General features: G+C 34.4%; 1 protein-coding gene and 1 pseudogene across 3 annotated transcripts in view; both read right to left on the bottom strand.

Moving 5' to 3' along the window:
* Window positions 1–567: 567 nt before the first annotated feature.
* LOC125065453 lies at window positions 568–2,462 on the bottom strand (annotated as a pseudogene).
* Window positions 2,463–6,092: 3,630 nt separating this feature from the next.
* LOC125065193 overlaps window positions 6,093–16,584 on the bottom strand; it is a 60,174-nt gene continuing 49,682 nt past the window's right edge. For 2 of the 3 annotated variants that reach the window (XM_047672691.1, XM_047672692.1), the window contains exons 3-8: window positions 13,127–13,270; window positions 10,357–10,518; window positions 9,917–10,093; window positions 9,597–9,809; window positions 7,834–8,078; window positions 6,093–7,122 (exon numbers count right to left, since the gene is read on the bottom strand). In XM_047672691.1, the coding sequence (XP_047528647.1) occupies window positions 7,054–7,122; window positions 7,834–8,078; window positions 9,597–9,809; window positions 9,917–10,093; window positions 10,357–10,518; window positions 13,127–13,270 (1,010 nt within the window). In that variant the 3' untranslated portion in view covers window positions 6,093–7,053. The remainder of the gene's footprint in view (window positions 7,123–7,833; window positions 8,079–9,596; window positions 9,810–9,916; window positions 10,094–10,356; window positions 10,519–13,126; window positions 13,271–16,584) is intronic. The other variant, XM_047672693.1, reaches the window with a different exon arrangement.

Below are 16,584 nucleotides of genomic sequence, written 5' to 3'. Positions count from 1 at the left end.
TTCTGAAATGTATTTACAACTACATAAAATATCATTTCTTCTTATAACTTGGGGTAATATATTGTTGCCTAAGGTCTGACTTGGCTAGTTCTTATATGTTTATAAACACAACTTGTAGTTTGTGTTTAGAATAAGAAATTATAACTCAGAACATCTAAGAAGAATGGAGGACAGCTCAGTATTGCTTAGTTAGTATTAACGTACATTAAGAGCGATGGTCCAGTCACTAGAAAACATGAATCTTAACCAGATACCATTGAATATTTGCGTGCTTAATTTGTGTTTATAATTCATTTGTAAAGGCTTAGAACTTACAAAGGCTATAATATAATTTGTATATGAGAACTAGCCAAGTCAGACCTTAGGCAACAATATATTACCCCAAGCTATAAGAAGAAATGATATTTTATGTAGTTGTAAATAAATTTCAGAAAGGACTATTAACTTGGCACAAATTTATATCTCACTTCTTTTGTCGTTGAAGACAACAACCAAGGTATATATCATAATATTTAACTTGGCTCTCATTTTTACATTTATGTTTTTGATGGGATAGTCCATTAAATGTTACATTGAATAATCATTTTCTAGAGGACCCAATTTTATTTCTGGGGCATGGGGATTGAATACAACATTAACCCTAATTTTGTGGGGTTTGTGCCTTTGACCCTCGTCCGCCATCTTGAAAAAAGGGGTGTAAACATATTTATAACTATATCTTCGAAACTATTAATTAGACGGAAAATTTGTAAAAGCATAATTTGTAGCAAATCGTTGTGGCTACAATTATGTCTATATAACTTTTTACCATATACTTAAAATTTAAAAAGTTATAAGCAAAAAAGTGAGAAAATTTGCTCAAAAATTATCTTTTTTGCTTAATAACTTTTTTCTGTTCATTTAGCACAAAATTAGATCAGAACGAATTTTTAGATCGTCTTTCTGAAAATTTTGCTCTACAATTTTTTTTCATTTTGGTTTTGTTACAGCGCTCCAAAGTCAGACCAAAGACCAGGTTCATCAATGCTCATGTTAACTCAGCCAAAGCATATTGTTTACCTTACTTTTATGATCTCTAGTTTTCTAGTAACATTATTTCGATTTTTTTTTACAATTCCTACAATTTTACTTAATCATTACTGACGCTTCTTCTTACTACAGAACTTACCAAATTATTAAGAATGTTTAGCGGGTAGAAAAGGTAGGAGTTACCGTTTGGGGACAAGTTACCATTTGCTTTCTACGACTATTGTTTAAAAAAAAAACACAATTTTTAATACCTCTACACGTGGCAAACTATGTAGGACAACTAAAAGAAAAGCATGATGAGGAAGAAACAGCTGGACCTTCGAGGGCTACGTATAATAATAACGCTATTAATATATAAGAACACTCAATGAAATATCATTTCATTGAAGATTCTATATATTTTATATTATGAGATAACGTGTACCTTTATAAATATAAATTGTAAGATTTATTTAATATTTATTGTTGTACATATTACTTAAGGGGTTAATGGGTTTTATTTGTTTATTCAAAATTTCTCTTGATATGCAAAATACATATACAGTCAAAATCTGTTATAACGACATTGAAGGGACTACTCATATTTAGTCGTAAAAACCGATAGTCGTAACAACCGGTGATGCTTATTTTTTAATGAAGTGGAATTATTTAATGTGTAGGTCAATAGGATAGGCAAAATATATTAATTTATTAAATTAAATTATATTTCATTTATTTCAATCAAAACGTTTATTAAAATTAATATTAAGAAAAAAACAATATAATTTTCCTGTATGCATAAAATATGTAATTTTTGGAGTGTTCCAAACAAACAAAAATTACAGATTCACGTTGGAGTTTAATCAGCGTATCATTATAATTGCCCTGCACGTGAAACTGTTCATAAAAAAGAATAATTTTGCGTAATACACAGACAGCATTGAGACCATCATTTAAAGTTGGCACTGTAAATTGTTCTTCAGAGTCGTCCTGTTCGTCATTTTCTTCTTGAACTTCTCGTACAATATCATCTTCCGTAGCCGGTGCACAAGTCGCAATAGACCTATCGACATTAAGGAACTCGTCTGCTTTAGTAGTAGATAAAGCAGGTCGTAAATTTTGGGCTAATTGGAATAAAAAAATGTTGTCCTCTTCGTCATCGTAAGTCACGTAATCTGAGGTTACTATTGGGAGATCTTTAAAACCTGCATGTCTAAAGCAGTTAGCTATAGTTTTCTGCGAAACTTATTCCCATGCTTCTGATATCATCAAGATGGCATCAAGAACCGTAAAGCTGTTCTGATTATTACTGTCAAGGTTTTGTACTAACTTTAACACTTGCATTCTTCTATAATGAGATTTTAAACATCTTATTACACCTTGGTCCATAGGTTGCAGCACAGATGTAACATTTGTTGGTAAGAACACAAGTTTAATGAACTTTAGATTGGTAACAGCTGGATGAGCAGGACAATTATCAACCAAAAGTAGAACTTTCTTATTGTTTGCTTTTAATTCAGCGTCCCAGTCTCGCAACCATCTTTCAAAGATTTCAGATGTCATCCATGGTTTCACATTGTTTTCATACGTTACCGGCAGTGAGCGAACTGATTTAAAGCATCTTGGTTTCTTAGATTTCCCAATAACTAAAAGCTTTACAGGAACCTGTCATATTTGCTGCAGCCATGATCGTTAGTCTCGTCTTGGACATTTTTCCTCCCGAACAATTCTTTCCTTTGAATTTTAATGTCCTGTCTGGTGTCATATTGTAAAAAAATCCGGTTTCGTCCGCGTTAAAAATGTCGTCTGGTGTGTAGCCTTCGCATTACGTGGGCCACTTTTGCGTCATCCAATCTTCTACAGCACCTTTATCAACACTGGCAGCTTCACCACTCATTTTCCCGCCGACAATGCCGTGCCGAGCCCGGAAACGTTGAATCCAACTAGACGAGCAAACAAAATCTTCACCAAAACGTTGAGCAAAATCGTTTGCTTTTTGTTGAAGAATTGATCCTTTTATTGGCACATTATTTGTCCTTTGATATTTAAACCACTTTAACAAAGCTTCTTCAATCTTCGTATGCTTCGTTGTACGGGCTCGTTTCATTTTCAAAAAGTTTTTGTCATAGAGGTTTTGAATTTTTTCCCTCTTATTCCAAATGGTGTAAATTGTCGAGTGTGATATGCCATATTCTTTTGCTAAGTCTTTGTTTGGAACTCCGCTCTCTAACTTTGAAATAATACGCGACTTTTTTTCGATATTAATCTGTTTTCTTTTTGCTCCCGACATGTTGAAAGTTTCACAATTAACACTGTGTTTTGGTGCGTCTTGTGTACAAATGCGAGTGTTTTGTTTCCAAGAATTACAAAAGACCCTAAACCTTTAATTTGTGCCTAAACTCGACACGTGTTTACTTTTAAGACTTTTACGCCATTGACCATTTACATTGTGACTATTCAAATTGTTTACAATACGGATCAGCTGATATAATTTTCGAAAACATTAGTCAAATGTGGTCGTTTAATGCGGTATGTCGTAGTAAGCAATGTCGTAAAAAGCAATATTTTTTATAAGACAGTTATATAGCATTCAGCCGGGACCTTTGATTTTGGTCATTATAACCGATATGTTGTTCTTGTTGTTGTTTTAACTATATAATATCATTTTTAGTTTCATCTGTATCTGTATAGTAGAGTAACATGTTCCATGTTTTTTTAGATATAAAAAGATAAATTTTAGAGCGGTTCGTGAGTGTTTATATCATCTGAATATACACTACGGGATTAAATACTTATTTTGTCCGTACGTCTGTAAGTTGGGACGGGCTGCAAGTTTGTAATATAATTTAAAGTAGAGGAAGTGAATGAAATTTTTCATTATTGTCTGAGTATAATTTAATAGGTAATATATATTTATATGAATAGTTTGAGTTTTTCTTCCTAGTAAATTTTATATAAGACTGACTAGCAAATTCGTACGGTTAAAATAAGAATGTTATCCTGAGCTATTTTTTAACCAATGAGATATAAATATTTGCCAACGGATCTATTCGCACGTACTTTGCTAATGACTGTGTCGTAACATAGGTCGCGTATTTTAACCAGTTCGAATTCAAATGTGTAATCCGGAATATTTATTTATTCGACTTTAGGATTCGTATGTTATTTAAAAAAAAGTCAAGACAAAAATAAACATAATCAAATTGTTGGCTCCAATGACCTGTTGGTGCTTAAAAATGGAATATAAATCATTAAGATTTGACTAGTAAACAGCTGTAAAGTTTAGTTCACCCGAATATTTCATTGCAACGAAATATGCCAGTTGTATAAAAATATACGGAATTTATTAATAGCTTCTATTTGAGCGTGGCATCGCATATCTAACGATTTTAGAATTAGATAATTAAGATGACTGATTTAGTTATTGACAAAATTATTGCATTTCATGTTTTTATTCATAGTATATTATTCTATCTTATCTAAATTATAAATATTTAACAATAATATAATTTAATTTTTTTTTCATTATTCAAAGACAATTTGATTCTTACATGCCTAGAATACCTCTGGTGGATAATACGTATTCTAATTATAAAATTGAAATAGGTATTTACTTTAGAAGCTAATTCCACATCAATGAATATAGGTAGTAATTGTATCTATTTCAAAGACGAACCCTTGAACACCTAGTTAAATTAAAATTATTATACAAATTCTTAATTTAAAACGAAGTCTGAAAAAAAGCAAAGAAGACCAAACTTATAAAACGTCCCTCGGGGAGTTCTCCTTATATCTGCCCTGATGACTGAATCTACAGACAGGAATCCCTGAGGACTGATGGATGTAGATAATCTAAGAAATCAATACAGCCTATCAAAGTGGAGCTGTCTCAATAGTTTCGACGTATTACGTTTACATCTGAACATGATCAGACGTCGCCTAGGACTTCTTAGGCTTCAGTGGATTCAGTACAAACTTTACAATTATGGGTATAGTCTTAGTAAGACAAAACGTGATAGGTTACGTTTTTGGCTTGTGTTGAGAAATATAAAATAAAATATTTCATGTACAGACGGTTTAATCTATTATATTTATCTTGGTAGACAATATTATATAGTTAAAGGTAAGGAATTATTGGATAGGTCACATTAAAAGAATTTTTCCTTAGTAAGAACCAGTTTGGCATGATGACACTTATAAGGTAACTCGTTGTAAGAATAAGTCTCGTATTCGTATGACTATATACAACCAGCATGATGATTATGTATTAAATATATATTTCTACATTAAACAATATTCTATGTCTAGCGGGTATTAAAACATATTGTCACATAAATATATTGTGGTAGTTTATAATTTTGACACTTGATAAGTAACCCAGGGCTGCTATAATAAATAAAATGTTTTGATTGGGCTTAGATCGTCGTTATGTATTGTTTTATGATTGTTAAAAGATAATGTAATTAACAAGAAAAATAAGTCTTTAAATAGATGAGTAAATATCGTTACTCTTGATAAGAAGGCTGAGTTTGCTTCGATGCGTATTGGTCTGCAGGTTTGGTTGCAGGTTTCTCAACATTGATTGCGTGCCGATCAGAAGATAAAACATATGTTCTAATTAACTAATAAGTCAATTAGAGGCTCAGTCGTGTTGGCCCCGATTTAAACCTTCTGTTAAGATTCATTTATACTATTCTATAATAAAATAGTAATTCAATGTTACGTTTATTTTTTCTTCCTTAGTGTTAGGAATATTTTTTATTAGTAAAATTGTCTCTTTAAATTGATTGTCTTCGATTAGTTTAAACGGAATACGCTATATATGTCGGAATAAGGTATATGCCAAATAATTAAATTACAATAATTACTTATATAGTAAATAAATCTTATACACTTAGTAGTAATAATAATACACTTAGGTATTTGCTTCTGTTGTTAAACATTTTTATCGAAATCACTAGCTTCAAAGTGTGTTACGAGAGAAAACTAACAGGTGTATTCTTGGCTGGATTTTTACCTCGACGAAAATAACACACGTTTTATACAAATAACATTTATTTGGTTTCATATCTTTGAACATAACACCTTTGGCTTAAATAACACCTAAATCATACATTTAAGTAACAAAATTTGTACAAAGGCAAACCATAACGCTAACTTTACACTTTTTAACTTATATTTTTAACCATGATTAAAATCTAGAACAAAATTAAGTTTTAGTTAAGCCGATTTGTCTAAGATCACTAGACATTTTGTATAAGTTTATAATGTTTAACTTTTAACTTTTTTAAAGTTTTGACATATGCCTATAATATTTTTCTGGCTATGTACATAATTCTCTAGATTTTAATCATGAAAATACACAAACAAATATACATCTATACCTAACAATAACGTTTTAACAAATGTAGTCGATTTTATTACACTTTATTTAACCAATACATATATTCGACCTATAGCTATCGGCAAAGCTCCTCACTAGAAGCTTTAAGCACTTCGTTTCTAGAAATCTCTTTTAATAATATCGTTACCTAGTTTATGATCAGCTTTTAATGTTAAGATATCGTTTATATCGATAATTTCATATTCTATTTACACGGTTCGTTTGTATCACATGCATTTTATATTAATTATCGTTTAATATTACTACGAGAAGTGGCTCATTTATTTCAACTAACTAGTATTTAAACCTGTCTATGTAAATCTTTACTATTACGGACTTTCTGAAATCTTATTATCTATCGCGATGTGATTTAAAAATAGCGTTGAAGTTTTATATAAATAAATAATAAAAATAAATATGTTTACAATAAATTCTATGTTTCGATATGGTATTTCCCTGGGGTTTTGAGAAAAAATAAAATTAATAGTGCTGATTCTCCTTACTTCACTGTTATTGCGTTTCGTATCTCGTTCACACTTCAAGTCTTCGTTCTCATATACGCGTATCGTCCGGTTTTTACGGTGTAACTACATCCAGGCGACGGCTGGGTTGCCGTCCGATGACAGGGAGTCTATCGACCTGATGGTCGTAGACCGCTGCTGTCAGTAAAGCGAGGAACTCGAACACGGTCCATCGACGCCTTGCAATTGCTGATCTGAATTCGTGACCAGCTGCAAAAAGTTTACCAAGAATACGAATATAAGAAAATGAAGTATTTCAAAAATTTTAAACTGTCGTGATTGGTATTTCATAAAATATTATATTAATAAGGTGTTTTTAATTTTTTAACCAATATCAATGAGTATTGACGGTAGATTATAGTAAACGGATCGTATGCAAAACAATGTTGATCTACCTAGTTTTGTAAAAAATATATGTATGTATGTATGTGTATAAATATGAAGTAAAATAAATATGTAACAATATATGGTCTGTTAGTGTTTATTTTACTATATATTTATTTATTGATTTTCCTTAATCCTAAAACCCAACAACTCTGATGTTTCACTGGTCGATTACGAATAGTTACATTTTATTAACTATTTATGTAAATGTCCTAACTAACTGGCTATCGACTAGTATATTAAACTATATAAGATATATACTTGAATATAACCATATGTAACACCTTTACACTTAAAATTACGTCGCATCACTTCAATATTCAAATTCAAGCGATCTTTCCGTAGTGCAATTTTTTAGCTCACCAAGGTGAATATTAACGAAGATTTTTCCTAAATTAGACAAACGTGTCATATTAAAATTTCAATGATGTATATTTTGTTACTTTAGGACTGATTACCATATAGATTTTACTTTACTTTACGTTTGTAATATAGGACTTTTAAAGTAAAAAAAGATAAAGTGAGTAATGTCCATACTTCTCTGATTTCACACACAGCTGGTAACAGCCCATCGGTGGAGTTGTTTGGTGAGCGCGGAGATGGCGTGGGCGCATGTTTCGGAAGATCTCTGCCCGCTGCCATTTTGTCATGTAACTGAGCGAGACGCATGCTCATCTGCCTTCTCTCCTTCTGTTCCCTTTCCCTTTCCCATCTCTTGGCGCTATAACTCCTGATCGACGATGAGCTGCTCTGCACCGAGCTTAAACTTGGACGTCGCGAACCTAAATGAGACGAAAAGTCACGCATCAATTAGTCGAATCGTTATAAACTTTGAATAATTCAAATTCCAGTCATTATGAGGAGTTATGTGATATTCTTGTGAGGAATTTAGATTTAATTTCTTTATTTAAAAGCGTAGAGGCTTGTTAATTTTAAACATTACTAGCTTATCTTCTTATTGTTTATTTCATCATCTATTTTTCAACACATCACGATATATACAAAGTAGGCAACAACAAACATGTAAGGCGTACATTCCGTATCAAAACATTAACAAAGGAGTCAAATTCAAACTAAACATTTTAACTGATGAATTGTGAATTGAAGTATCAAGTGTGAAATCTACGAAGATTCAAGCTCTCTTAGAAATGGGTAATACGGAAAACGAATACAAAATATCGCAAGTCTATCCATTAAAGGCTATTAAAACTCGTTAGATTAACCACGTGCGATTGAAGCATTTCCCATGCAAAACACGTGAAAACGGAAAGCGGAAGCGTCGTGCTCTGCGTGAAACTGAAGCTTGGGCTAACCTTAACTTAAAAAGTCACGTCGGTTGTTTGCAAAATGCAAAGCCAAATTTTCAAGCTAATTGTTGCAAGATAAAACGCCACGTCGCGAATTTATTCAAGACGTTTTGATAATGCTTTGTTTGTGTAGTTCCTTTGTTTTAAGCAGTCGGGTTTTCACTTTATTGTCTCAATAAATAGTATTTTTTGTTTTCTTTTTTCATTATTTGTTAAAAATAGAAGGAAAATTAGAAAGTAATTACTTGCAGCATAAAGCATTTTGTATGGTGCTATAGTGATCGTTAAAGATTGAATGTATTAGTTGTAAAGAGTTTGTGGTAATAAGTAATGTAATAAGGCTTACGCCACCTTCAGTTTCGTTGACGATACAAAAGCTGATAGACACAGAAGAGAGAAAGGACGATGGCCATCCTGCTCGCGCCACACGAAGAGCGTATTACGTCTAACGATTGCACACCACTATCAATTCACGTTTAAGATACTTTTCTGTTTACTGTTGTTTCATGTAGAGGAACAAAATATAATAATAGTAATGATGGTTCTGTGTGTTAGCTATATTTTAACTTAATAAAATAACAATTAAGTGTTTTTCTTATCTAAAAAAAATCAAAGATTTATTTGCCAGAATTTTGGATAGTATCTATGTTTTAGGATTTCTCTGAACAAAAATATTACTTTTAGTTTTGAATTGAATTTTTGATTTGATAAGTGATGGTGCACTCGCAGACCGTCGCTCGGTGGCCGCTAACACCAAAACGTGACATCTAACGGACACGAGCGACGTGGAACATCATGCGACCCCACGCTGACGCTCCTCGAACACCTTGCACTAATAAATTATTGGTGGTATTTCAAACTCTATTTCTATTCATTTTGTTGGAACACGACTGTATTGAAAAGATGAATTTCCAGGCGTTAGAGGAGGTTGCGCCGCCCGGCGAACACCGATTCGTGCATAAAGGGCCGCGCTGCATACATCATCCGGATCACCTTTGGCGGCGCACTTGGGCGGGTGCGCGCCGCCGTCCCTTACGGCCTTCAGGTGGCGCGAGATTAACAAGATGGCCGCCGTGCGCGCCGCACCTGCGCGCGACGCAGCTCGACGGGACTCCCTTCGGGACGCGTCCAGCTCCAGCGTCCCGCTCGTACAGCCACTGCGAGAGGACGCGCGGGACGAAGCACGTGTCGCGCTCAATGTGCCACCTGTATGAAATTCGTATACTTTATATTTGTGTTGATTAAAATCTTCTAATAAGTATTTTATTTTTAAGTTATTACATAAGTAAAAAAATAGTATATAATCCACTTACCAGTATCATTCAGCGAATATAAACAGGGTGGCGTGAGTCTGGCGTCAGCAAGGTGCGCCGGGTGGTATCGAGCCTTCGTGTATAAGTGCAGCACCATGCACAGCAATCCGGCCAGAACAAAAATACCCGAAGCTACTCCTAACAGCGTCGGCATGTCGGCCGTCAGCAGAACGAGGTCTAAAAAACGTGAATCAGACTAATATTATATAACCGGTAGTAGCTCTATTCGTTTGTTCACCACTGAACTGATCATAATTAAATTTGTCATAGAGGTAGTCTAAAGTCAGAATATGTGCATAAGCATATGAGTAAAGGCATTTATAGAAAAAAAATTGACTCAGACAGAGTAGCGAGGAACATTTGACTCGAACTTGAATGTTATAGAAATTTTGGGAATTTATTTTAATCCACTTTGATGGTGGAATGAAACTTTAGCGTACCTTCAGTACAGAAAACGCGATGTGTGGGACGTGAGTGACTAGTAGTGTGGTAGCCAGAATCACATTGGCAGAACGCGTTGTGATTGACTTGAACACAGGACGCGTGGAGATCGAACGCGCGACACGTCTGCTGGTAGAAGCATTGTTCGCCCAATTTCTTTGCTGGAAGGAAATAGTTGAGTCATTAGTATTTTTAAGAACATCTAAACAAGTAGATTTAAATAAAGTAAGTTAAACCATCATTTTAGAATCATACCAAAAAAAAAACAGTGAACAAAAACTTTTAATGTAGTAGTTATCTTTATAAAAATATATATGATCATAGTAATCAGCGGTACGTTCATATTTATACAAATAAAAAAATCTTGTCTCTAAAGCCACGTGACGTATTGTAACTATTCATATTCCATCGTTCCAGAAAATTTTGTAATACTGAGTTTTACAAACCAATATTTCATATTCCCATAGTTACATGTCGTTGTGTAGTAGTAAAAGAAAATAAATAAGACACCGATTTTAATCCTTTTCGTCTTACATGTAATGTAGAGACGTACCTAAGTGTGCATCGTATTGTCATCCATGCCAAACTAAACATGATTTAATGAATATTCTGCCCCAAACTCAATTATGAGTCTGAATTGCCTAGTAGGTAGAACAGGTGAGTTTTAAACGAATATTACGGACTGAAACCCAGACAGGAATTACATCGCTAAAAAGAAAACGTTGTGAAGAAATTATTCGGAACAAATCATACTCAATAAGAGCTTTGTTCAGCGGTAGGAAATTTACAAGTGATACAGCTTATTATTAAGCTTTACTTTAACGATCAGTTTTTAGTGTGTCTGCATATTTTAAGATCAGAGTAGGACGAACGGCTTTAAATGTTTTCCTTGTCACTGGGACGATAACAGTAGTATTACATACTTTCTATTTCCTAACTCGTTAGAATAACTTTAGAGAAGAACTTATGACTTATTATTGGTTCGAAGCTGTTTTCGAATATGGAACTTAGGGATCAGTAGTCAAGAGAATGAGGCAGCATGAATATTAAACTATGTACATAGTTATTTGTTGGAAATTAAACTCACTTGTACACATAATGTGACACGAATAAACTGTCAAGAACAGATTAGGTACTCCAGTAGGTTACGAAAAGTTTTGGAGTAGTAAAGTACTCTCTGAAATAATTTAATCAAACGGAAAGTTAAGCAACCTATAATTGCGTTTATATTTAATTACTACTAAATTATTATTCTACCATTAAGAATCGTTATAAACAGTACTCTTCTTGCAAAAAGCAACTATAACAAAAACAACGACTAAGCATATACGAGTATACCTTTCTTTTTTTTTTTTTTTTTCGCTGGAAAAACGCGTTACGCGTTTCCCCCACGTGGAAGTGGGGGGGTATGTGGGACTCGCCGGTGCCCAAGATGTTAGCGGCACACCGGAATACCCACTAAAAAACCAGCGGTACCCTCTCCGTCTCATCGGTAGGCGCCACGGGATCGCTTTCGCATACTACCGTGACGCCCTGACGGTCGGCCCACCTATGCGGGCCTCCAATTCCTAGGGGGGATTCCCGGGGTACTGAGAACCCTCCTAGCTCCTGTGGCGCCTATTGAGGCGGGGGGAGAAGGTGCGCGTAGCGTTGTTTCCTCCTCCCCGGTCTTCTTCGGCGGATCGGGTCTGCAGCAGCGTCCACCTCCCGCTCCCGTTCCGCTGCCTCATTCTGCGACATAACGTTTTCGCAGAAGGAGCGCATTTCTGACCAGCACGCCTCGCTACCGAGCATTGCGTTGATGACGCTCGGCAGCGAGAGGTCTCCGCCCAAAGACGCCACCAGGGAATGCCTCTGGGGCCCCCACGCAGCACACTCAGTCAGGGTGTGGTACGCCGTATCCACTGACGCGCCACACTGATGGCAGGAGGGTGACACCTCCCGCCGCGCTATCCCGTGCAGGTACTTACCGAAGCATCCGTGCCCGGTAAGTACCTGCGTCATCCTGAACGTGAGCGTGCCACGCTTTCTCTTGACCCAGCGACTCAAGTGGGGACGAACCGCCTCCACTGTCGCCAGGCCTGCCGTGGGTGACCCCAGATCCTCCTCCCATCGGGCGATCAGGGCTTGCTGGGCTATGGCCCTGATCCGCCCGACCTCCGCCAACCCTGGACGGTCGCCGCCGTTCCTCGATATACGAGTATACCTAAATAAGTCACACATCTACCGCTTTTTCTCTCCTATACTTTAAGATTGCTTGGCAATCGCTGGTTCATATTCCCCGACTTTATTATACTATGTATAAGTTACATTGGTGTACAATGAAAAGTGTTATTTATATTCATTGTAATATTATTTTTTTATAGCTTCACTATTAATTCATATTTTATCAATTTGTCACGGCCCGTCACAGCCACAAAGGCTACCATTGAAAAGCAGCGTTGGGTTTTCAACAATATAAAAGCCTAATGGTAAATCTTTTTCGGACACTACGGTTGCAGACATCGCAACAAGATAAGATTGCAATATTGTATATGTAATATAGATATATATATATATATAGATATATATATATATATATATATATATATATTTTGTTAATATATAGTTCCTCTTTTTTGTTTTCTTATATGCATCAATTATTCAACGTTTTATTTTATTTATTTTGATTAAATTTATATCTGCAATGTATATTTCTCTTCTTCACTAATAAAGGTTATCCTATTCTAATTGCATTTTAATCTAAAAAGAAATTGGTATATCGCTTACGTTTCGCACATCCCTTGGCGACGCCGAGCGCGACTGGGTGCTTGGGGTCGCACTGGCAGGAGCTGCTCCTCGGCTCGCAGTACACGTGCACCAGCTCCGGATTGCACTTGTACTCGCACGGTGAGCCAAGGTACATACCCTTCTCTGTAAGTAACGAACGATATTGAAGCAAATTAGTAAGATTTATTTTTCATCAGTAACTTCGTTTACATTAACTATATCAAAGGGAGGTCTTGCAAGTTAACCTTTATATAATGTTTAATAATTTAAACTAATGTTATCACGAAGTTGGCGAACGTTATTAAGTGAACGTTAAAGTAATTAATTATCGAAATTGGTTGTCAAATTATTGAGAAAGTAAATAAATACTTTAAAACACGATCGTTTAAGAAAAATAATTGAGTTTTCTATCATGAGTCATTTTCTGAAAAACTGTAAGATAAAATTCAAATAAAAATACACGGAATAACCCGGAAACCTCTCTTAACAGATATCTCTTAAATGATATTTAAATTATTCTTGTTTACCTCATAAACGTATAACCTCAAATAATTTTTGAGGCCGGTTAAAAGACTACTTAAGCTTTGGTTAGGCTGATAGTAAACATTTCAGAAATAATTTTTGATTGCTTATTTCAAATAAACTAACTGACGTCACTTATAGTTATTAAAAAAATACAGTAATTTAAAAATACTTATTAAAGTTATGGCTTATATGAAAATAGCGTCATTTCAGTTTTACTTGCATTACAGCGCCACCTGTCGAGAACAGATTTTGTGATTTAATTTTTTGGCATCATACCAAACGAGCCTTTTAATGGTATTAATATATAAATTGTTAATGTCGTCATTATGCGCAATCGTCTCGATGTATCATGCTTATAATATATTTACACAATATTATATGCTATAATTTAATAATATAGGTATTATTAATATTATTTTTTTTGGCAGTGTACCATACATACACGAGTCTCGGAAAGCACGCAAAATCGTTAATACTGTGCCTGAAATCTAGTCGTGTTGGATTGTTATTCTTCAAATTATGTTAGTCGGGAATAAAGAGTGCACTTATATGCACACATATTCTTACACAAAAATCTTCTGCATAGTTGATTAGTCGTATACATTGGAAAGAAGTCCATCATCATATTTTTTGGTGTCTACGACGTACGCATTTTATGGTAACAGTCAGAACGATCACTAATGCTAACTAAGCATTGTAATAAGATGTTAATCTTTAACACCGTAGGCAGTTCACAAATCACGCGACATTAGCATTTTAGGTAATACTTTGTTCTTGAACTAGTACCGGAGGTCACGTTTCAAGATTAGAACAGGGTTTCTGCAGTGCTTTTGTTTCTTTATTGAAAAGAAAACTTTTATCTACTTGTTTATAAAAATACTGCTAGGAGATTTTTAAAGTAACATTATAATGCCAGACGCTCATTCAGTTACTTTATAAAATTAAACTAACCAATGCGTATTAATAAAACTATTAATTACTTTTAGAATTTTCATTTCTTCTACAATCAACATTTACTGATATAAGCACTTATAAATATGCTTTATGCATAACTTTGTGTTAAAGGACGAGGAGTTGGTAGCAAAAATAAGACCCATTTGTAATCAGAAAGACTGCTTGTGAATCTCACTTGGACCTTGAATCACTTTTTGTAATGGAGAAGAGTAGCTGTATTAAGCAAATTTGAGTAGAAGAGATACAGATAAAAAATACAAATTTCTGGGAGGGCAAGTAAGGTATTAGTTTTGTGTTATTTGTTAGTTTGCTTGCTTATCTCGGGAAATCAAACATTAATATATTATACAGAGATTTTGTTGACGCTTAAATTTATTTAATCGAAATTAATGTGTTATCATAGCCAAGAATCAGAAAAGGACAGTCAAAAGCAGAATGTAAGGTAAGTTTGTTTTTGTAAGCATATTGCTATCTACTTCATTTATTTATCGTACCCAAGTGAGACGTCTGTCAAAAAGGATGTTTAGAAGGTACTTTACTTTCAATGTACATATTTAGCACATGTATTTAATTGAGTATTTATAATAATATTTTGTTCCATCCAATTTACCGTCATTCCAATTAAGGTTGAATGGAAGCAATCGCCGTTTGAGCGAATAGACTGCATGTTGTTCCTAATGCAACTTTGTACGAATACATTCGCTTATTTTCTGTACGCTATTTTGTAATGATTAATTAAAATTATGCGTTATTTTTATTAGAAAAAAATCCAGTAAATACTCGTTTAAAACCTTTTTTCCATCAAACATTGAAAACCAAGGGTTAAAATTAAAAGCAGGGTTTATGAAGCTGGCAATGATTGATAGGCAGCCTTCGCTTGTAGTAATCGAGTGACCTCTTTAGACTATTGAGGACAAACACAAAGGATCAGCTCTATATCTACACGATACATAGCTGTTATCATCTGGCCATCGTTATTAACTTGCTCTACGAGGCACGTAATATTGACAAACACGAATTAGGCGATAATTATTGGTCACCTATAGACTAGGTCATTGCTAAATCAAATACTAACATGATTGCAAAGGCAAAGTTAATTTTATTGTGGTTAAAACCATTTTTTAATATAATTACATAACTTATTATTGTATCTAAATACATGTAACCTAAAATTTCTTAAATATTTACAACACTGGATGTCGCGTTTTTATAGTTCAATATACAAGAATATTCGCTTTAGTCTAATGTTTTCCTCGACACGTTTTGTATCATTAAATATCCGAAGAGTGATACCATTGTTTCAGGATCTAATTTATTTAATTGTTTTATTCCACATAAACACAAAAGCAAACAAAGTATTAAGGCTCGTAAGGACCTTATTTTTATAGCGATCTGTGTCAGGCAACATGTTTGTGACATTAATTTAATTTAACTGAATAAAAGAAACAACGCAATGCAAATTACAGACTCCTGATAGCAAGCTAAAGCTCTCTATGGGCAAATTAAATGTAAAGCGAAGGGGTCACTGGGGAAGATCCGTTAAATTCGTGGAAAAGAGCATATACTAATCGCTAATTTAACTGTATAGAAGCACTTGGTGGTAAGGCTTTGTGCAAGTACTGCATAAGTACTACTCACTCAACACGTCTTTCGCCAAAAAGCAATACTTAGTATAGTTGTGTTCCAGTTAAGAGGTTAATTGCGCCAGTGTAACTACTGACACAAGCTACATAGCATCTTAGTTCTCAAAGTTGCTAGTATATTGGCAATATAAAGGACGTTTAATACCTGATACAGTGCCAATGTCTTCGAACGGGGGAGACCATTGACTACCAGGTCGTACATTTCCTTCTTTACCTAACCAGTTTAATAAAAATGTAATATAATATGTCGATTATATTAATACATATATTTTGTTTATTAAACAAGACACCGTTTAGACAATTAGAGTAATTAGGGTTTGGCCTTGGATATTATCG

This window comes from Vanessa atalanta, chromosome 7 (genome assembly GCF_905147765.1).
Source record: "Vanessa atalanta chromosome 7, ilVanAtal1.2, whole genome shotgun sequence".
NCBI classification, from domain to species: domain Eukaryota; kingdom Metazoa; phylum Arthropoda; class Insecta; order Lepidoptera; family Nymphalidae; genus Vanessa; species Vanessa atalanta.
The sequence above is the reverse complement of the archived record's forward strand: the minus strand, read 5'-3'. Positions and strand labels throughout refer to the sequence as shown.